General features: G+C 30.2%; 1 protein-coding gene across 1 annotated transcript in view; it reads right to left on the bottom strand.

Moving 5' to 3' along the window:
• LOC129220174 (ubiquitin carboxyl-terminal hydrolase 24-like) overlaps window positions 1-22934 on the bottom strand; it is a 99704-nt gene that overhangs the window by 53644 nt on the left and 23126 nt on the right. The window contains exons 13-29 of the mRNA XM_054854528.1: window positions 21439-21534; window positions 19738-19896; window positions 19399-19482; window positions 16866-17012; window positions 15976-16107; window positions 14755-14866; window positions 13356-13432; window positions 12944-13081; window positions 10774-10827; window positions 7856-7968; window positions 6074-6251; window positions 4423-4521; window positions 3987-4060; window position 3486; window positions 3038-3121; window positions 1020-1105; window positions 62-146 (exon numbers count right to left, since the gene is read on the bottom strand). Coding sequence (XP_054710503.1) covers window positions 62-146; window positions 1020-1105; window positions 3038-3121; window position 3486; window positions 3987-4060; window positions 4423-4521; window positions 6074-6251; window positions 7856-7968; window positions 10774-10827; window positions 12944-13081; window positions 13356-13432; window positions 14755-14866; window positions 15976-16107; window positions 16866-17012; window positions 19399-19482; window positions 19738-19896; window positions 21439-21534 — 1719 coding nt within the window. The remainder of the gene's footprint in view (window positions 1-61; window positions 147-1019; window positions 1106-3037; window positions 3122-3485; window positions 3487-3986; window positions 4061-4422; window positions 4522-6073; window positions 6252-7855; window positions 7969-10773; window positions 10828-12943; window positions 13082-13355; window positions 13433-14754; window positions 14867-15975; window positions 16108-16865; window positions 17013-19398; window positions 19483-19737; window positions 19897-21438; window positions 21535-22934) is intronic.

Raw genomic sequence — 22934 nt, 5'->3', positions numbered from 1 at the left:
GAAGAAATCAAAGCATTGTGCATTTTTATTACAGAAACTTTTAATATCTATTATAACTTACTTTTGCACTGATCGAGTCTAGTGCATCCAAAATTGCAGGGTCAGTAGGTATGAGGTGCAATAAATTACGAACTTGAGATGTTATGCTAAAAATATATAAATAAAACAAGTGTTTCTGATGCAAAATTAATAAAAATCAATAAGTTAACTTCATAGATAGTTGAAATGTAGTTTAGGTTTAGTAATAATTTTCAAAATATTTATCCAGTTGCACTTTAAACAAAACTTCATGTTATTTCTTTAACTCTCTGTCTTTCAAACATCATATTTTGCCATCAATAAAATCGTGAGCATCCTTAACTCTAGATGCACAACTGCTATCGGAAATATTTTTAAGTCCATCTAACTGGGATTTAATAACTAGGTACAGTCATGCGACTCATTATGAAAGAAGAAAAAATTTGCACATGTCATGAGATGACTGGTCATTTTCTAAGTTAAGTATTAAGAGGGGTATCCATACAAAAAGAGTGGTTATTAGGGCACAATAATAAGGATATGTTTATTAGAGCCAACCTGCACTCATATACATAACATAAAGATTATATTTACAGCGTATTGGCGTTATGGTATTTTTATTTGCCATCAATCTCCAAACTCTCAACTATCAAAATATAACCAAGCAAAGAACTATTTTAACAATGTATAAATTTAAAAACATATCCTGTCATTAAACATGTTTAATTAATTTTTTTCCCCCCAATCAATGTTAAACATCTCTCTGTAGTATATATCCTTTCGAACACATCAACTTTTACAGGAAATTTTTCTAATATAAAGAAGCAATTTGCACCCGTCATACAATGATGGGTGATTTTCAAGTAAAACAATAAAGGATTATGTAAAAATGTACACCAAATTTTGAAATACATTCAATATTTCCATCATAAACGTAATTAGTGTTCCTCAAAAAATAAATCAGAAAAAGAACTTTGCTTTAATTTTAACAAAACACTAACTTTGAGTCATCTAAAGTTGAGAGTTGATATAACTTTTCAAACACTTGCCCTCCTGCAGCCATTACGACACCAGGTAATACCTTTTCCTTAAAATATAATACAATAGCATATGAAACGAAGGTATATAAACTTAGTTTAAATATAATTATACAGTACTTTTTTTCAACATAATTTAAGACTAATAACTATATATAAGCCATAAAAAGAATTTGATGGACTGGAGAATAACAGAGAAGATAAATGTTTAACTTTATCAGATTAAAAAATATATATATTGCATATTTATTAATTTTTAACAAACTAAAAAATGCATAAAAGAAAGAAAGAAAAAAGTAAGAAATGAAAAAAATTCAGAGAGTATTAAAGTCGTAAATGCACAGGAGGCAGTGAGAAGCAAAGGGGTGCAAGTGCCAAATTTTAAAATTTTGAGATAACCTGTACAAATAGTAGGAGAACCTTTATCCTGTTTTGGTGCAAGGGATAATACTAGTAGCCCTGGTAGGTTCTGCTATACAGAATGATTTAGAAAAAAATGTCAAAGAAAGCCTACCTAGGATATCAACTTTAAATGCATTTTTCTCAAAACCTTTAAAAATCTACTGACATCCCTTTGCTTCTCACTGCCACAAATGGGAACATCTAGTTCACAATTCATTGATTAAAAAAGTTTTCCTTGTAAGGATTTCAAACAAATAGATAAATAAAAGCTATTCTTGGTCAACTTGATCCTTTGGCAGAAAAAAAAAGTTTTCTGCGATACATTTAGTACTACTGCTAGCAAAAAATTAAACAAAAAAATTTAGGTCAATTGTCACAAAGACTGATTTTTACAAATCACTTAATTTTTTAACTCAACATGTATGAAATTCGAAAGCAATAATAAATAAGTATAACAAACAGACAAGGTACATGATCATTCGTAACAAAATCGTCTGCTTTTTTTTTTAATTTAAGAAAGGACTTTCAATGCTCTGGATTAGGAACACAGGCATAATTTCCTAGACAAATTCAAGTACATTATTCTACGTCTTTCCCCAAAATTAGTGATAATGACAGCCAGTTGTATGAACTGGAATGACATTAAATAATTACAATTTTTTTTTTTTTTTTGTAATTCCTGAACAATGCCTTTCACAACCTGCCCAGACCCCTTTGGCCTTTTTCTGAAATGTCATACTTTCAGGTACATTTTCTTCATACAACTATTGGCAAACACAGCTTTCTTCAATACCATATTCTTAGCCCACAGTTCTTGACTTATTACGCTGGTCTTTTGGCATATTTTATACTAAAAGGAACTTACAACATGTTTTAGGGAACTTGTACCAAAATAACCAAGTTCACAATATATCAATCCATTCAACCCACTGCTGGTAACAACTGAGGAAGTGAATGAGAACCAACTATTTTATTTGGATCAGCAGGAATTAGATTAGGAGTTCTTGAGAAGAATGCTGTTTTCATCTACAGATTACATACTCTCATCTACAGATCTCTTTTTGAAAAAAATCTACGCAGCCTCACTTTTATATCAGTTGCACTTTCAAGTCAATCAATTATTAAGCTGACATGAGCTATAGCTGTTCTACCAAAAGTTATGGAGGGAAAAAAATCTTAGCAACATCAAATGTACCGAATGCACTTTTGAGTTTTTGTAACAATTTCAAAACGAAAAAAAAATAGCATTATGTGACTAATAAAACGAGAGATTAACCACGCAAACATATATAATTTTCCAGTATTATGTTATTCCCAGTTTTATTTTAATATTTGACTGTTCCACAATTTCATTTATCATACAGGTTAATAAAATTTATGAAACAAAATGAAAAATTGAATACTTTATAAATACATTTGTAATGCATTTTGTACACATTGATAAAGAGGTGATGTAGTCAAGGCACATTTTCAGAGTCAAACAAAAAAATTTAAAAAAAAAATATATACAAAAATCTGAAAAATATAACAAATAAAAGCTAAAATGATCAAAAAAGTCCGAATAAATATAGCCTACAAACCTGTTCCAATAAGTAAGATTGAGCATTTTCATAGGCAGCATCAGAAATTAATGAAACTGATCCATATTCAGAATTTCTTGAATCCTAAAACAGTTTGCATCAATAAGAATGCAAGAAGGAGCATAAATTTCATAAACACAGAGGTGTTTTTTACAAGTTATGCCAAATAAACAAAAGAATGCCTTACAGATAATTTCTTCTTCTCAAATAAAATGTAAAAGCATTTTTCTGAACAATGAAATAATCAAACTCAAAAGAATTATGTTTCAATGAAAACTTGTTTAACCTTTCCTTTCTTTAACTTTCTTCTCTCTAGGAAATCTCTTTCTACTGGTAATATGAAGTTAGACAGCATAAGGTTTTTACTGTGAGTGTCATATTCTTGCAAAAAAAGGAAAAGGAGAAATGTTATTCTGTTTGAGTTTTGAACTTGTATCTTTTCTATGACGCTGTTTTACCAGCAAAAAAAAATTCTTAACAGTTATCTTAAAATTTATAGAATAGTGTATATTTCATGTTTTGCTAAGTTAATTAAATTATTTATTTTAATACAGGCAACTGTGCTGGCATGGATAACTATACTTCACAGCAGAATGAAATTTGCATGTCAACTAATATATAACAGCAAAAATACATGGTACTGTCTAGAGAATCGACTGTTATAAAAAACCAAAACAAAGTGCATACATTTCATTAATAAATAAACAAAACATACACCATCACAAATAAATTTGGTTATCTGTGCAAAAGTTTAATATTTTCTGGCTTAAATTTTCTTTAAAGGAAACAATTTTTCATAACAGCATATCAAGTATAAGAAAGTTTTCAAATCATACATGCAAAATGTACATTTTTACATGTAAGCTATGTTTTGGAAAATTAGAGTATGAATAATGCAGCAAATGTAATTACTTGAGTAGTAACAGTACTAGTCATTCCACAACCAAGCCATTTTACCCCTATTGATTGACCATCATGGAAATTAAGCTGGCTCATTAATCTCTGCTCTTTGTTTCGTGGAAACTAATAATAAAAAGAATGAAAATAATCAAACATCGCCGTACCTATAAAATACATGAACATGAAACCAATACAATCAGTAATTAATCATTAGAAATAAAAGACTTCATAATGCCATACTACTACATGGTTTTAATATCATGCTTTTATAGGGAACCATTTTTAATACCATCATATAAAAATGAAGTTTAATGCTTTAAAACTAATTTTTAAGACATTGCACCTAATATTTCTTCTTCAAAAGAATAAAATTTAAAATAACACGGTCAATTTCATACAACATTAGTTGTAACCCAATGAATGCGGAAATTAGTTTTCAATAACAAATTTGAAATTCAATTTTTCTTCCATTTACTTGTACTTACAGAATTATCATCTTGTAAAAGTTGAATCTGTGTTACATTCTTATGAGAATACTGTGCAATCCTCTGTTTTACTGAGCCAAGTGTTTCATTGCTATGTGTCTAAAATATTAAAATAAATAAATCAATAAAAAAAATTATTTCAATATCAAATCATTTAAATACAAGGACAATAGAACCTCACTTATCCGAAGCTCTTTAACCACAAACTTGTTTAACTGAATTTGGTTCGTTATTATTAGTATTACTATTTTACGTAAATAAACAATATCACTTCAAGATCACCAGTGGCAGCTAGTCCTGCTGCAAGACGCTGCATTATATATGCATTTCTATCATTCCTTTCCTCCTCCCCCACCGTTAAATTTTTGGAACATTATAAATAATCACAGGTTTTGAAATACTATTAAATTCAAAAGTGACCAAATCATAACATTTTATTTTATTAAGTTTTCTTTAAAATAGGAATCTCAGTTCAAAATTAATTGTATCACCAACTACACTATGAATTTAAAATTTACTACATTGATACAAAATGCACTATGGATTTCAGCAAAATATCTTTAAAAGATCAAAAAAGCTAGAGCATATATGCAAATATCTTCTCTTTTTCTCTCTCCCTCCTGCACCGGAAATTAAATTTGCCTACAAAACAAATGCTTTTTTCAGACTTGAAAGTAAAGTACTAACAAGTAATATATCTTATTAAATTTACATTGCACCTTCTGACTTGAAAAATGTATATTGAACACGATTATTGCTTGAATTAAAGCAAGATCTAATTAAAACATTACATTTAGTAATTGTTTATTTTGCACACCTGTGCATGTTAAAATCCACAATGAAAATTCCTATGGCCTCCTGATGGCCATTTTTTAATGTCCTCTTTTATCCAAAGTATTTGATTAACGGAAGCTGGCCCTACACCTTTTGCCTTAAAAGAAGTAAATTTATCTTGACTCTACCTTGAAACTCAGCTAAATCTCGATTGGTAGTTTTGCCTTGATTTATTTAGGATTAATTTTCAAATAATTTAAAAATATTTAAATTAAACTTAGTAGCATAACAGCGCATGGTTGAGAAGGCCTACTGTGCCCATATCAGTTTTCTATTTATTACCATTTATTCTTAGAAAATATTTTTAAACAAGATTGAAAGAAATGTATACCCTTAATAGCAGTAAGAAAAGATGAAAATTTTCTCTTTTTTACTTCCTTCTATATCTAATTTTTAGAAGAAAGTATTGGATTCATGAAAATTTTTGAATTTGGAATTTTGACGTATTTTAACGTTTTTGAGTCTATTTCAGGGGTGCACACCTAGGGGGGGGGTCATGGTGCAGACTGCACCATTGAAATTTAGGGGGTTGTTCCAAGGGGTATTTTTCTCATTTTTAGGGGTCTTGCTTTTAATTTAGGTGGGTCTTTGCAATATTTAGTGGAGTGAACCCTTGCTATTAAAGGGGGCACCCCTTTCTATTTCAACTTTCAAATAACGTGAAAGAAGATAGAAGATACTTATGTAGACTCATTTGTGAATGTTTACAGTACATACAAAGTGCATAAGTATAAATTAAAATTTTGATAAAGAAATCATTGCATATTAACAAATTCAAAAATAATTCAAAGGTGTTGAACATCAATGTAAAACATACCACAATGAGATGCTCTTCTTTTGTTGCTTCTATACAAACTTTAAGCAATAATGGATGTCCTAAAAAAGAAGCTACATGAGGTAGTATTGTCCTTGGTGATGAATGATTTTCTTCAATTGAAGAAATGTAACTTTCTGCAACTTGCAACAGACGACAAATGTTTTGAAATCTTGCAGATCTAACAACAAAAGTAGAAAATTAGATTGGAAAAAGTTGTATTATCACCTACAAATAATTTCCTTTTCAGTTCCTTTTGCCATGACATATGCATTAATCAAAAATCTATAAACATAATTGCACTAGGATAAATCTAACATAAGCTAAGCAAAAAGTTGCCAAAGCTCGCAAATTAATTGCATATTTATGCTTTTCCCACATTAGATTTATTCAAGTGTACACTTAGCACAAAAGTCAAAATTTACCATGTATATACAATTTTTATTGTATATACATGGTACACATATAATTTGCTATTATAACACTGGACAATAAAAAAGGGTTGAAACCAGCATTTTCCTTGCCAACTTAGTGCACATACAACACAGGGAGAGGGAGAGGGCACTTTGATTACATATGAAGCAATCGAAGGATTAATTATTAACTAAATGAACTTTGAGTCACTTCTATCAACTTTCCAAAAATAATAATAACCCTTACAGGTTGTCTGAAAGTCTGTTTAAGCAAAGCAAATAGTCTACTGGTCTTTCAAGGTTCTTCCGTGTGAAAATGCATTTATGACTTATAAATTACAGGATATCAATATTTAAGAGGTGACTCAGTGAGGCATGGTATAAAGGGGAAAAAACAGATAGGAGAGAAAAGTCACTGGTCTAAAGTAAAGACAGGATATTAGATTTGTTAGTGACATACAAGTTGAGTTCTGAAACATTTAAAATTCAGAAATACTACCAGGGGAAAAGGTTTGATTATTGGTCTATAAATTGTTGATTTTGTTTCAGCAAGGATGTAAATGTTAAATTACTTCTCCTGGTAAAATGTAAAGGTATTGATGAAGTTGAGAAAACTGTCTGACTTATAAAAACGAAATATACAGGTTTCATTTGAAAGTAATGCGCATGATTTTATTGTGACGCAACAATGGATGGCCCCAAGGTAAAACAGGGGGGGGATATGTGGTGGGGGATCAGCACTTAGAACGCAGCTGTCATCAGTTTGCTTCGAGCAGTGTGAACGGAAAGATGTGCCTTCGCATGAGGCATGCTTTTGACTTTTGTAACACACCATGATGGAGTGTTCGCTTGAGCAACGACCACACGGCCTTCATCAGTACCAACTTCCAGGCCCGGAGCAATGCCCTAGTGGTCCCCAAACCCCCATACAGTCCCAATTTGGCTCCATGTGACTCCCCCCCCCCCCACACACACTCAAGAGAGTGCTGAAAGGAAAGCATTGGGATACCGAGGAAAACATCCAAAAACATGTTACAAGGTTCCTGAGACATTCTAGTTGAGGAGTTTCAGGGTGTCTTTGAGGCATGCCAAACACGTCTCTGCAAGTGCATTGATGCAGTAGGACATTATTTTGAAGAAATTTAAACATTTGCACAAGTACAATCAATAACTCTATTTTTCCCAGAAAATGCATTACTTTCAAAATGATCACTGTATACTTTGTAAAATGACTGCTTATTCCTTAATTCAGTCAAAATTAAAATCATTTTCAATAAAAGAAACTTGAATCTTAAAGGGAATTTCAATACATGGGATTTCTAACGCTACCGAAAAACATAAAATTGTTTTTGGAAGAAGCAGCATAACATACTTTTTTGGAGATGTTGAAGAAGCAACTTCAAAAACAGACACAGCAGTGAGAGTTTTTGTAGCATTAGAAACAGCAGTTGTCATAACTGTTCCACCCAATGTCACAGAGACACACTACAATGAAAGACAACAAAGTATGGTTCAATGTTCACAAAACAGATTGTGTACACTATTAAATTCAAAGCTTACTTAGTAATGGTTGAATAATAAAACTATCAATTCAGTTTTAAAAAAAAAACTTCTTAGTTGAAATCTTAATCAAAATTTCATTGTTTCTCAAACCTACCACCCCCTTTCCTCCCTTTCCCCTCAAACATGATATGCAATAAAATATTTCAAAGATAATGAATGATTTTACTCTTTAAAGGAATCTTTTGGGAATTGTTATTAAAACACATGCTGAGAAATGTTTATGGAATTTTTTATCTATATATTTTACGATGAAAGGCCGAAATTTGGTACATGTTGATATTTGCCAGTGAGTGTCAACATTCAAATAGCAAACCCATCAGCAAAAGAAGAAATACTTTCGCCTTTCACAGTAACATCTATAAAAATAAAACAAAAAAAATGTCAGATCCCGACCAAATTTGGCAGGGAGGTACACGAGCACCAGAGAAGGAATGTAGAGGGGTTTTCGAATGCCAAAAAGTACTGAACTGTTCAAATTTCAATTGTAGGACCCAAAAATGGCATTAAATAGCTCTTATTTCCCGAAATAATTATCCAATCTGTTTTATTTTAGTTCTATTCAAAAGTTTGCAGAAGATTTTTTTTCCTTTAGAAATGAAACCACCAAGTCTCTAAAATCAGCAAAATAAAAGTTTAAGCATTTTTAAGTAACGGAAAATCAACTTTGAATTGAAAATTTTCCTCTGCATATAATTGGAATGAATAAAATCAATGTGAAGGAAGACCTGTTGCTATTTTTTTCTGGAAAGTGAACAAATAAAATTCTTGCTTTTGTTTTGAGGCTTTCTTTGTAATCGTCAGATTGAAAATTTTTTGTTTTTGGTTATTTTTCTATGAACTGTCAGGAAATTTTACAGATTTTTTTTTTTCTTCAAGCCCGATTGTTGAGCAGGCGTCACTTGACATAACTATTATTTGCAAGGTATACCATGTAAAGCCATGCTATGCAACTAGTCTACAATAATAATCATCAGTGTATTTGAGAAAACAAAAGACAAAGGATCTTTTCAATATATTTTTCATATCTGAGGCAGTGAGAAGCAAAGGGATATAAGTGGACATTTTCAAGTTTTGAGTAAAATGCGTTAAAGATAACATCCTAGGTAGGCTTTCATTGAAATGTTTTCCTAAACCATGCTGTATATCAGCAACTACAGGGGCTACTAGTACCATCTCTTGCCTCAAGACAAAGGAGGGGTTCACCTACCATTTGTGCTGGTTATCTCCAAATTTTTAATTTTGCCACTTACATCCCTTTGCTTCTCACTGCCTTATTTGGAAATGAATCATCATGAGAAGCTGAAAAGCCTTAGTTGATGAAATATTTTATCCTGCACATTTTCCATTTTATTAATGCAGAAGTCATTTTAGTCATAATTGCAAAAGAAATATGATCTTGAACAGTAGCGTAACTATGGGGTCTAGCGCCCCTGGCGAATTAAAGAAATTGCGCCCCCCCCCCAGGTCACCCACATGAGAAGTCACTGGAGGTCATTGTGACCTCCAAAAATTTTTTTTAATTTATTGTTATTATTATTATTATTATTATTACTTTTGAAACATTTTGATTAGTTCATTCGACAAATAGGAAGCAGTATTGTAATTTTTTTTCTTATTTTCTTTTTTAGAATTGTTTTCAATGATGCCCAATGTTCCTTCTCGGTAGATGTTATGTATGTGTCTCTTGCTTTTTTCCTTGAGAGTTTTTGTTTCATTTTTTAGAACATTTTTCAAATTGCATGACAAAAAAAAAAACTCCTTAAAAAAAATTTTAATCAGTTGAAATGCCGCCTCCTTTGCTCCAGCGCCCCTGGCGAGAGCCACACCTGCCAACCCCTAGTTCTGCTACTGATCTTGAACAAAGAGTAATAAACAAACTTTTATAGAAAATTACATTCAACGGCTGTTATCTATAAATCATGACATGAATACATGCATATTTTTCTTGTACTTAATACAATATAACCCTGATTTAATGATTGTAAAAGGATTGCAATAAGTTATTGTTGAATCAAGGATATCGTTAAATTGAGGAGCAAAGACATTCAATGCAGTCGAATACTGAACAGTGAAATGTATTGTTAAATTGAAGTTATTCTGTACTTACAACCTGTACTGTACATTGCTACATCCTGAAATGATACAATAAACATTTTTTTCACTTGAGACTTGTTCAATAAGTCGAGATTGTTTTGCGCAATTTAATTTGATATGAGGAAAAGAAACTCCAAGTAATGTTTTAAGAGCATCATGAATTTCATTCAATTCATAGTACATATAAGATTACCAAAATATTATGTATTGGAATGAAAATTTAACGTTTCCTATTTCTTTATCATTATATTGTCAATTGAGAATTTTCACTCCTGACTACAAAATATTCCTGCTATAAGAAAAGAAAACTTATACATCCTGGTAAATATAAAATGTTAAACCCAGAAAATTTGGACAATAAACTCACAATGTATTAAAATAATCATTTTGTTTAAAGGAATATACATACCAACCATAAAATATTGCTAAAAATTAAAATAGAAATTTAATCATGTATATGTGTTTAAATAAAATATAAAACACAGGGGAAAATTGTTTTATACATGATTTTTAACTCTTCAAAATGTATTTCAAAAGAAATTTTACTGAAAAATCTCAAAATGTCCAGCAATTGATAATTTAATAAAAAAATAGTAACATTTCTTAAATTTTTAATTATTTCTAAATACTAACCTCCAGTTTTTTATAACACTCATTAATAAATCTGTTATGCAGAGATAAAACGTCCTGAAATAGAAAAAAAAAACAAATCATGAAAGGTTTTATAAATCCTAACAGGAATAGAAAAATTTTATATAATATCTTAACACTATTTCGAAGTTGAATACATGAATAATATCAACAATAATAGAACAGTTACATTTTGAATATTACACATTCAAGCAGAAAATAAATGAACAGGACAAAGTATGATAATGAATGTTAATTTAAGAAAGATATTTTTGTTTTCAAACTTAATGAACACACTGGAGAAATAAGAAAATGGTGTGGCCATTTAGTACTGACTGCTTTGTGAGGCATACAGGGGTTTTACTGATACGGGATGAAATTTTTGTCAAAACAATCCCTGTCAAAATTCATGGTATAAGATTAAACTTCAGTACTGGTTGAGGCGATTCAATTTGCCACGCCTTTCTATGGGAAGTTAAAGCATTTAAAAAGTTTTAAACAAGACAGCGGTTACCTGAATAATTTTAAATTTTTACTTATAAGCAAAAACTTAACTTAAAGCAACTGTAATTTTAAACATCCAAGTTTTTCGAAGATAAGGCATGAAAAATGGTACTTTTAAGATTGAGCTTTGCTCAATCAATGCTAAGGGATCCACATACCCTGTAACAGAATAAAAAGAACTCTAGTTTGGAGCCTTGTTTGAAATTTCCGGAATCGTGGAGTTTTGTCAGAATACAAACAACCCCTGAGTATCAAAGGATTTGCATCTTAGAGCAGCAAGTGCAATTCTTATTTTGATTGTAAAAACTTTGAGAAAACCTGAACTCTGAGCAATCATAATTTTTATCTAAATCTTAAAATATTACAAAACTTGCTGACAATGAATTTTCAAAAAATAAATAAATAAATAAAACTGAAAAAAAGCAAAATTTAGAAATTTAGGATCTGAAAAAAGGCAATGCCAATTAAGTTAATGGATGATTATAAATCAAGTATAGTCAAACTTGATTATAAAAAGCCCTCATTTAACGAAAAATAGTTAGTTAGCGTTCAATGTTAAGACTAAACTACCATAACTTGCTTTTAACGAGAAAATCGCTGTTCAAAGCAAGCAATATTTCTATGATTCGTAAAATTTCTATTACTGTCCAGTTCAGCTTATTCTTTCTTGAAAAAAATTATTTAACACTCTGAAGTCAGCCAAAGGTTACTTATGAATGTTTTAAAGCATTTTAACACAATTCAATTACATTTTTTGGTACTTCTATTTTTATTGTCCTTAATATTATAATTTAAAAAGTTGCCTTTTTTACTAAGCAAAAAAGGGTAGTTTTTGTACAATTTTTTAAAATTCAAAAGACTTGCAGGAAACATTTTTGGAAACATTACATTTTTTTTAAAGAATTATACATAATTGAGCCCTGATATTGGATCTCAATAATATAAATGGTGCTGTGTATCTCAAATATTTAATTTGATGTCAGAAGAAAATGGTAAATACAAATTATATGGCAGAAACTAATTCCAAAATGTTATTTTCAATCAATAATATATGACTATTTTTCACTTTCATCAAATTAAACTAATATTACTGATATTTTGCCCTAAAATATTTTTGAGGTTTTGAAATTATGTTCAAATATTGTTGAGCATTTTAGCAGATAAAATATGCAATGTCAAATAGAAGTACAGCTATTTGAGCTGTAGTATTAAGTAAGAATTCTTCTGAAAGGGTGATAAAATCCAATCTCATCTTTTGCATGGTCTTTTAAAACTTTGAATTCGAATATCTCCACGAGTTTTGGTTGCACAAATGTCTTTTTTTTTTTGTTAAGCAATATTTTTCAATGAAGATTATTTTTCTAAATATAAGTTTGGGACCTAGGGCCCATATAAAAAGTTAAATTTAGTATTTTTGACTGTTTTCTTTTTTTTTTTTTTTGCTTCAAACAATCAATACCTTAACTGATTTCGAACATTTTTGCAGTTGGAAGTATGCATCTAGGACTGATGGTTATGAAAATAGAGGTCTTGCAGGTTACACAGGAACACCCTGTATATTTAGGTCACAAAGTCTTTAATTATATAATAATTAATCATCCAAACGAACTTAAATGACTAATTATTTTACTAATAAGAAAATGCTTCACACGGAGTACAAAAAATTTACCTTTTTAAGTCTGGGTGACAAAGCATGGTATGATATTTCTAGCAAATATTCAATAGCCACATTTGCAATATTTTCATCTGAAGAAAGAGCAACTTGCCATAAAAAATCAGATCCATTTAATTCAAGCTTTTCTATAATCTATATGAAAACATATTTCATAATTAAAATTCAGCAATAATATGAATAATAAAACATAAAAATTGCCTTTAGTAATGGCTGCACTTAAATTTATCTTTAAACAAGAAATCAAAAAGTTTCAAATGAAAAATAGTATTTATAAGTGAAAGAATTTAAGTAACGTTTAAGTAACAATTTATGAGCATTTAAGTAACAATTCAAGCGATGAGATCATATAGAATTACAATAGAAACCATATTGATATAAGTCAACTCAATCAAAATGTATCACCTACCAATGATGAAAGAGATCTTTTTAATTTGTTCTCTGCAGCATTTACATTTTCAAAGTATGTTTTGAAACATTTAAATCCTAAAAAAAATAAAGAATAATTTCAATGAAACTACAGATTTTAATTTTTATAATTCTAACTGTTATAGGATGTTTACACAAAAATAAAAGTTTTAAAAAATATACGCATAGTAAAAACATTTTTAAATATATAAAAGCACTCATAATTTCAACATTTATTTTTTCTCCAAATATAATTGTTGCTTGTAAAGGTAGCGACACATTTTAGTTTTTCTGAGAAGTAACATTTTGCAAATTATACAGTTTGTCCAGTAATTTTAATGAATTTATTGCTTTATTACTTTTTTTTTGAGGGGGGGGGGAATTGACCTCCTGATCATCAAAATAAAGTGCCTGGCTGCAGAAAGTTGAACAAAACATAATCATACTGGGTGTACCTAGCTTGCAGCATTGTAAATCATACACATTGAGGAGCAATATAATTAATTTCTAGGTCATCTGGGTAATATTTTTATGGTTTGTCAGTGCAGTGAATATAGCCAGAGAAGTTTATTTGTTTATTGTTTTATTTCTGAGGAGAGTGAGGGTAGAAGTTGATCAAATTTGAATTTTATCCTCTTTTCCAACCTTAAACTTCATTGGAAATCAATAATAATACATGCTTAATAACTATTGTTAACAAAAGAAAAAATCATGATATTGGGCAGGGAACTTTAGCATTGTAGATGAAGAAATACAGTCGGATCCCGATTTAACAAATTCATTGAGACCGAAACTTTCATATGTTAAATCGGAGCTACATATTAATACTTGACTCAAAATATTTCTCTTTTGACTTTATGGGGAAAAGAAAATGCCGTGTTATTTACAGCCTGCTGTATGAGATATGTTTTTTACAGTTCCCAGGCCATGTAAAGCATTTGAAAAAGTAAGTTTTAATGGGAGTTTCTTTATTGCTTTCTGCATCAGAATTGCTGGTTACCCCCTCGCTTTTTAAAGATGGCTGATTCCAAAAAAAAAAAAACCAGGCTTTTTGTGCTTCAGACAAGATGGATGTATCATTTGGAAAACAACCTAATATTTCCTAACTCAAATTAACAAAAAAAGAAAAAAAAAATTTTTTTAGCTGTTAAAATAATTTGTTAATTCAGGGTTTATTACTTAGTAAATATGGGATTTTGCTTTCATTTTAGTCGAGGAAAAAGAAAAATTTGCTAAATCACGAAATTCGTTAAATAGAGATTAGTTAAACTGGGGTCCGACTGTATTTGGTTTCAGAAATTTTTTATTGACATAAGCAGCGTATTCCTTTACTCGTAACCAGATTAAGAGGTGCCAACAGTACTTGAACATCTATGAAATATGGGATAAATATGACAAACCTGTATAAGTTAAATGAGAAGGATCCAGTTTCAATAATTTGTATTGAAATAGCATCGACTGGGTATCAGATTCAAGATCTTGCAGACAACTTGTAAACCATTCAAAACAAACCTATATGGGAAGAAATATAGAAGGTTTAAAGGTAACTTCACAAGAGATAAAATCCATTTGCTAGGAACAAAAAGAATAAGTTCCTAAAACAAAATAAACTAACACCAACTTTAATTTCAATATATTTTCCAAAAGTTAATACTTCATATTCCTTCCAGGAAAAAAAATGAGAGAAAAACATTTCCACCTTTATTTTTAAAGCAATTCATTTACTGTAAATATAGGATATTTAAAAGACAGCTAAGAAGTTTAATGAGTTAGATAAAATCTAAAGTTATAAAAATTCTGTAGGATTTCATTCTAAAACCAAATTAAAATAGCTTTTTCTCAAATGCAATAGAGGAAAAAAAACCTTCAATTTTCACATTTGCAGTGGTTGAAGTATGCTAAGAAATAACTAACAAATTTATCTTCAGCGCATCAAATACCTAACAGAAATTAATCCGATCAACCTTGCACATACTGCTCACATGTGCATCTAGGCCCAGCTCCTGGGGTTGGTGACCCATGCCATCACCTCAGGGGGCAGATTTTAGGGGCAGAAAATTTCACGATGGCAAAATGTAAAAAGGTAAAAAAAGAAAACAAAAATGGAAAAACTCGAATTTGTTCCTTCTGGTTTTTTTTTTCTTTGCAGTTCAAATTCAACAATATGTGAGAGTATTGGGGGAAGGAGGGGGAGGGGCATGACCCCATGACTCTCCCCTTGTATCTGCCATTGCACCCTGCACCTCTGACTGCCCCTGACCTAACAGACTTTCAATATCCTGTCAGTACTTTTAAAATTTTCTTCACATCCTCAATACATGTAGGTTTTGGTATTTTTCATTTTAAATTACTTAACATAGGAAGCTCCTGCAATTTTATGATTATCAAGAGACAAATTTAATGCTATAATTAAATCCTAAAGGATGTATTAAATCAGAAAAACATCATTTAGTTGAAACATTTCCAGTAAGATATGTTAAATAAAGAGAACCATTAAATCAAATATTCTTAATAGAAAGTTATAGAATAACTCATCTTATGCACAAACACTCAAACTAAGGTAAAAAAAACGAGAATTTAAAAATATATAAAAGTGTTGTAATAAATATAATGATAATTACTTCTCTGTCTTTTTCACAAGCATCTACATTTGATATTAAAGTCTCCCATATATCTCTAGCCCTACTCCAAGGTAAGTATTGAGCACCATCTTGCAGAATAAATTGTAGAAAACTCAAATGTTCAACAAGATACTATAAAAGAAAAAGAAATTATTTTTCATAGCATGCAAAATCTTTCTCTTTTTACATATAAATAACAAAAACTTTCATAAATATACAACTTTTTACAATCCTGGAAATGGACTTATTTTTGCAACGCTTTCATTGTTGCGATTTTTGTGGTGCATGTAATTACAAAAATTTAAGCCCCACGAAATATTTCTCATGCATAAAATTTGCTTCAAATATAAATTTCCAGCTCGCAGAATCACCAACATCTTTATTTTTCTATAAAAAAAAAGCAGCTCGTGGAAATAAATGCTTTTAGAGAATATAAAAATGAATGCACTTTTTCAATTAAAAACATTACTAAGCAATTTCTTTAATATTCCTTTCAAAGTAATCAATCATAAAGAATCAATGTCCAATTCATTGGCAATTATTCTTTTTCCTAATTTGGTAACAGGAATAAGTTAAAAGATTAGCTGAAGAAAATTCAACATTTCAGGGGCCCTGGTTTAAAAAAAAAAAAAAAAAAAAAAAAAAATACTTAAACACACATTAAATTCACATTTTTTAAATTTTTAAACAAACAAGAATTAATTCTCCATTTTTATATTGCGATTATAAATAAAAATTATCCCCGGTTATACCAAAAACTATACTTAAACGATAGAAGAATTTCAAAAAGCATACATATATTTTTCTAGTGAATAGAAAATGACAAGAAATTCAAAACAGATTTTAAATTTAAAGCAGAAATATTTATTATTTTTTTAAAGAATGCTTACTTCTTCATGAGTATACCTTCCATCAACTAGAGTCAGAGGTTTCAAGCCCAATCCTGCAGCAGCAACAGCTTGTTTGTGACTTTTAGCAAGGCTAACAGTCATCAACTTAATAATATCATGTGTTTTATTTAGCTCATGCAAACTTGCCTAGAAAGATAGCAAACATATAGTATAAATACAAAGACAGAAACAAATATACAGTTCAACACATTTTAAGTTAGAGTCCCTTATCTGCAAATGTACCATAAATTCTAGATCTAATTCAAGACTACAAAAATATTTGAATTACTGAGGGTTTGATGGATTGAAAGTTTGAATACAGAGAGGGATTAAAGAAAATTTTGATTCCGTTAGAATATTTTGGGTATAAAAACTATTTATAGAAGGGCAGTTCTCAAAAGGTGGGAGCAAACACAGACCTCAATTTTGAAGCTTCAACACCAAATAACTTTTATTTTAATTAACTCAAAAATTTTCGAGTTAAATTATAATACTGTATAGAGATAAGAATTGACATAAATTATGGAAAAAATGCTCTTTAAATGCCCTTAAAAAATATTTTCTTTGCTAAAAAGGCGCAATTTTGGACATACCAAAACGTTAACTGAGCAAATGTACCATTAAAGAAAAATTTTTTTAAATTATTTCCATACGTTTCAAAAAAAATTTAAAGGTATGAATCTTACACTGAATAATTTTTTGTTAATATTTTACACAAATAACAAAAGTAAAGACAGATTATTCACTTTGTAAACGATTTTAGAAAATAGTAAGTTTGAAATTTGATGCATGTCCAAAATTTACGATCTTTACAATGCTATTTTTGAGAACTAAGTATATGATGTTTTCATTTTAAAGGTGTTTATCGAGCCTCGGAATCAATTTTTAATTGTTTAAAAGTGTTTTCATAAGCTTTTATGCAGTATCTTAGAAGAAAAATAATTTTTTTTAAACGTACATGTGAGATGTCCAAATGGCGTTACGATCTTGACGCCGATAATTCTGTCCATTTATTCATAATTTTTAATGATCTACTGTCTTCTAACCTCAATAAAAAACGTTATTATAATGTTATCTTCTTTAATCCATTGGTATTCTGCATAATTAATATGTAACACATTGAACAATACATAAATTACAGTAGAAACATGGCTGCTTATGATCGAACCGAAAGCCATTTTGCGCTAAAATCGCCAAGCAAACCTCCGTTGGCGACAACACAGTATACGATAAGCTAAAGGTTACCAGAGGGGAATTCCAATTTGACAAATGGAGTTTATCGTCAGCTGTACCAGTTTTGGCGACTTTATCACCTGCGCTAGCATTTTTTTTTTTTTCCGCTTTTATTATTTTAAATTCTTTTTCTCTTCTTTCTTTTGGTAACATAATTTAACGATCTCCAAATAGAAATACGAATTTCTTTCTTCAATAATTTTTTTAGACATCATTTTAATTCTTATGACTTTAGGAAAAAAAAAATTCATTATTAAAACTGATGTCACTTTTTACAATTGTATTATTTTTAATTTGAAGCTTTTTTTTAACCTTGCATCAATTTCTTTAAAATCATTCCAAAACTTTATTAAATGTAAGGAGCAGCATGTATAGCCATTCAAGTATTTCATTAATATCCTCTTTATTATTAAATTGCAAAATTTAAAAAGTAGTAAATAAAATTTTCATTGGAAAAGTTAAAAATCAGATTAACAATTGTCAAAAATGGTGAAACTTACGTTATGATGATGTCCAAAATCCGTTACCTACAGGAAAACAATGTCCAAAATCTGTTACCTACAGATTGCTGATTTAATTTGCTAATTAACAATTTTTACAAATACCTGCTGTCTTTTCATGTTCATATATTGTGTTCTAGGTATGCATACTATAGAATAAAATCAAAATTGATGTCAAATTCGAAAATTTTTGAAATTGCTCAAAGTTAACTTTTTTGTTCCCACCTTTTGAGAACTGCCCAGAAACTTTAATTCATTTTCATTTTTTAAAGCTTATTAGATGTCATCTTAAGTTATTTCAAAAATACTCGTCATGTAATTAAATCAAAACCGAAATGAATTGGTGCATTCTCTCTCTGATAAGTCACTCATGTTACATGCACTACCAAAAATAGCCAAATGTATCTATGTTATTCCTATAATGTATCTACATTATTTATAAATATATTCATACAAATCATTATGCTTGTATATTGTCATAGCTTACATTAAAATACAACAAACTTGCACTGTTCAGTCTCAAAAACACAGACTATAGACAACAGATTCAAGCAAATATCAAAATTTATAGAAACATCAAAACTTAAAATGAAATGTAGAAACAAAGTTCAATACAAATTATGAACAAACATTGCAACTGTTAAACAAAGTACATAAATTTTTTAAAAGTACAAAAATGAGTTTAAAAAACAATAACAGTAAAATATTGTATAATATGCAACAAGCCTGTCATTTGGGAGATTTCAAGGGTTCAATTGCAAGCCCCTCACCTCCCGGGGAAGAAAAAAAAAGAAACTTACTCGATCTTGCTTGTACACACCAGACTTTAAAATATTTTTACAGATATTGTGAAGCAGCCTCAAAGATGGTAGTACTGAAGTTCCCTAAAAAATAACAAATCATAAATAAATTAATGAAACATAAATTGAAGAAGTACTTGCTCATACTAAATGCAAAAAAAGATAAAGATACAAAACTGGGAGATAATTGGATCTCATGTGTACAAAATAATACTCAACAAAACATTATCTGAGTAAGGAATTTTACAGTGCAGTAACATTTATTTTGCCACTTTTTTAAACTTTTGTGTAAATAATATCAACTTTAAAGCTACAAAGAACCACTTCTATAAAACATACCTTTTTAATATCTTCTATACACTTCACACAATACTGCTTTTTAATTTGATCTTTGTGCGATACTTCACGTAAAATTGAAAAATGTTCCTCAAGAGCTAATTCAACTAAGTTCATTGATAAGAAAGCAGAATGAGCAAGATCCCATAAAAGATCAACTATCTGTAAATATTAAAAAGACATTTCTCTTTTAATGATTAAATGCAATGACACAACACTGAGACACAGATCTTTTAGTATCAGAATATAAAGCATAAGAGAATAAGAACTCATTTTGCAATATCTGTACCTCAGAGCTAGACAAGTATAAGTTGAAAAATTGCAAATCTTAGTTTATTAGTGTATTGTAGGTAGAATCCTATTCCCCATTGGGCCATGTGAACCTAATTCTAAAAAAAATCCTTTGTACCGTATTACCCTGCATGATCAGGCATGCCGGAAAAAAGCAAAGTTGACCAGCATGCCGGGAAATTCAAATTTTCCGGCATGCTGAATAATTTGAGGTTTATTTTGCAACAAAACAAAGTCAAATTTTCCCATTCAGTTCTAGTTGTGAATAGCATGTTATATGAGCTTGTTATTTATGGTAAGTCATTATTAATGAATTTAATTATATGCCAATAAAGTAATCGATTCTGAAGCAATCATTGTTTCAGCTATTCGTTCATATTTTTTTTAAATAAATTATTTTTGGTTCCTTTTAGGGAGGTGTGTTTAATTTTTATTTATTAAATAGCTCTGGTAAATTCTTCAGCACTGGCTTAGGGGCGGTAACTTACTGCTTAAATGTTTGCTTAGTTTTAATTTATTTTTTGAAAAAATTATTCGTTATTTAATAATATTTTTCTTGTTAAAATAACAAATGACATTGTTAGTTAATATTTTTACAAAATTAAACTGTTCATTAATACTATAATAAGATATATATAAAACTTATATTATTCTTTAAGCTGAACATATATTTTTTAAAGTATTATTTTTTTTCTAATCTCAATTTTTCCACCATGCAGGAAAGGACCAGGCAAGTGTTATTAAAAATCTGGTGACCCCTGAATTTTGCAGCGTGCCGGATAATGCGGGGTACCGTAATTATTTACCAGTGTTAAAGGGCCATTCTACAGAAAATTGTCATTTTGTCCCACACATGACGTCTCACATTTTACATTGTAAATAATACTTTCAAATTTTTTCTGCTTAACAAATTACAAACTTATATGTGATATCTTAAGCAAAAAATTTCATCATAACCCATTAAAACTATTACTCTTTAATGAGATATATGAGACGTCATATGTGGGACAAAAGCTGAACTTTTTCGTGGAATTACCCTAAAAGAGTAAAAGTCCCATTCTTTGTATGCACCACACAACCGTTTTTCTCTTTCTCCTGTAAAGTACTGATTATGTGACTTACATTAGTCTGGCTCTGAGGTACAGGTATTATGGCTACTATAAAAATAAAAGTTACAATTATTCATTATTTCAAATTCTTCATTAATGGGAACAACTTCCCTGCAACAATGTGTTGCAATGAAAGCACATTGACAGTAAATGCAGTCACATTTAATTGCCTTTTAAAAGCTTTCAATTACTTTTTTTTTTTTCAACATCATTGAAATTGATCTATACTGAATCTCTTTGTTGAAAAATGTTCAAAACATATACACTCAATAATTTAAATGGAACAAAATAGCAATACGCTTACTTTGGTGGAAGCTCTTCCTTGATTCGTTTCCTTACCAACTCTACCAATAAACAGAATAAGTCTTTTTCTTGTTTGGTCATTACTTTTAGCCCAACTCTAAAAAAAATATTTTATTATTTCCATAATGTTAAAAATAATATTCAAAAATTTTTTAAAAAGACTAATAATCTATACCATGATTTTCTCACTACTTTTTGAATCAAAAAGCATTGAGATAGTTTGAATGGAATATGCTACAGATCAATTGCAAGCTTCCTTTAAAAAAAAAAGAAGCTTATTATTGATTTAGTAGCAAGCATATAAATACCAGATGCAAATTTTACATAACGAAATAATCCCTCATAGCTTTTATTCGCCCATGTATTGTCAACTTATTTTGTAAGTTCCTGTTAAACAATACCTTAAGACATTCCTAAAACAGGTGATCCATACCAATGCTTAGGGTAGCAGAATTTAAAGGTAGAATATTTGCTACGTACAATTTTTATTAAAGTAATTATTCAATGACACTCTTTTCATACTAACAAACTAGTTCAATCATATTCATTGGCTCACATGACATACTTTAATCTGTGGTTCAGACACATACTTCAATCTATAATCTCAGCAAGTCTATATATCAGCAAACAACTCTTTCTGAACATGTCACCAAACAAATATACATGATTATCCTTTGCCTCGGATCTGACTATCCAAACCAGTTGTGATAATGCATATCACATTTTTCACCCATTTACATTTTTCCCATGTTTTCGGTCATTTTAATCGTTTTCTTCCCCCATTTTGTTGTTTTTTATTTTCTTGCGCATTCCACGTTTTCCCCGCGTTCCCCCGTTAAATTTCGCACACTTTACGATATCAAATATATGACTTATTCACTTTTCCCATCGTTTAGCTTTTTGTCAATTTTTCAAGCGTCAATCCGATTTTTCGCATCTTCCTGTCGGCCATTAAAATGGCGTAGCGTCCCCTTCCCTTCGTTGTTTGGGCGCCAAACGCACTCATTGGTTCCCGCGCATCGCCGCGTACCCGGATCTGATCGCTCATTTGCCGATTCATTTTTCCACCCCACTTCACTCTACTTGCTGCTCTCTGTCCGCTCGGTCGCAATTTTTTGCGGCTCCGGTTTTTGTTCTACGATGGCGATAATGAAGCATCGGTGCACGGCGTCAGGGGACGGCCGTTGCTCGCCGCGAAATTGTTAAGACCTCAACATGAGGTGAAAGTCTTATTTTTTCATATATGTTTAAAATATAATAATCAAGACCGTTACTTCGTCGCAGCCGAAGATGAGAGCATAGAAGATCCATCACCTGTTTGAATGATGGCGTCCGATGGCGGCACGCTGAATGCACCGGAATCGTCCCCTTAAGTAACTACCCTTTCGATGTCCTACATAGCATGAGGTGACGGCATGGATCCGCAATTACCTTGAAAGTACCCTGATTCCTTTTTAAGCGTGTGACGAGCTCAACATTGTCACCATGGAGATTACA

This window comes from Uloborus diversus, chromosome 4 (assembly GCF_026930045.1).
Source record: "Uloborus diversus isolate 005 chromosome 4, Udiv.v.3.1, whole genome shotgun sequence".
Lineage (NCBI taxonomy): Eukaryota > Metazoa > Arthropoda > Arachnida > Araneae > Uloboridae > Uloborus > Uloborus diversus.
Note: the sequence above shows the minus strand (reverse complement) of the source record. Positions and strands in the feature narration are given on the sequence as shown.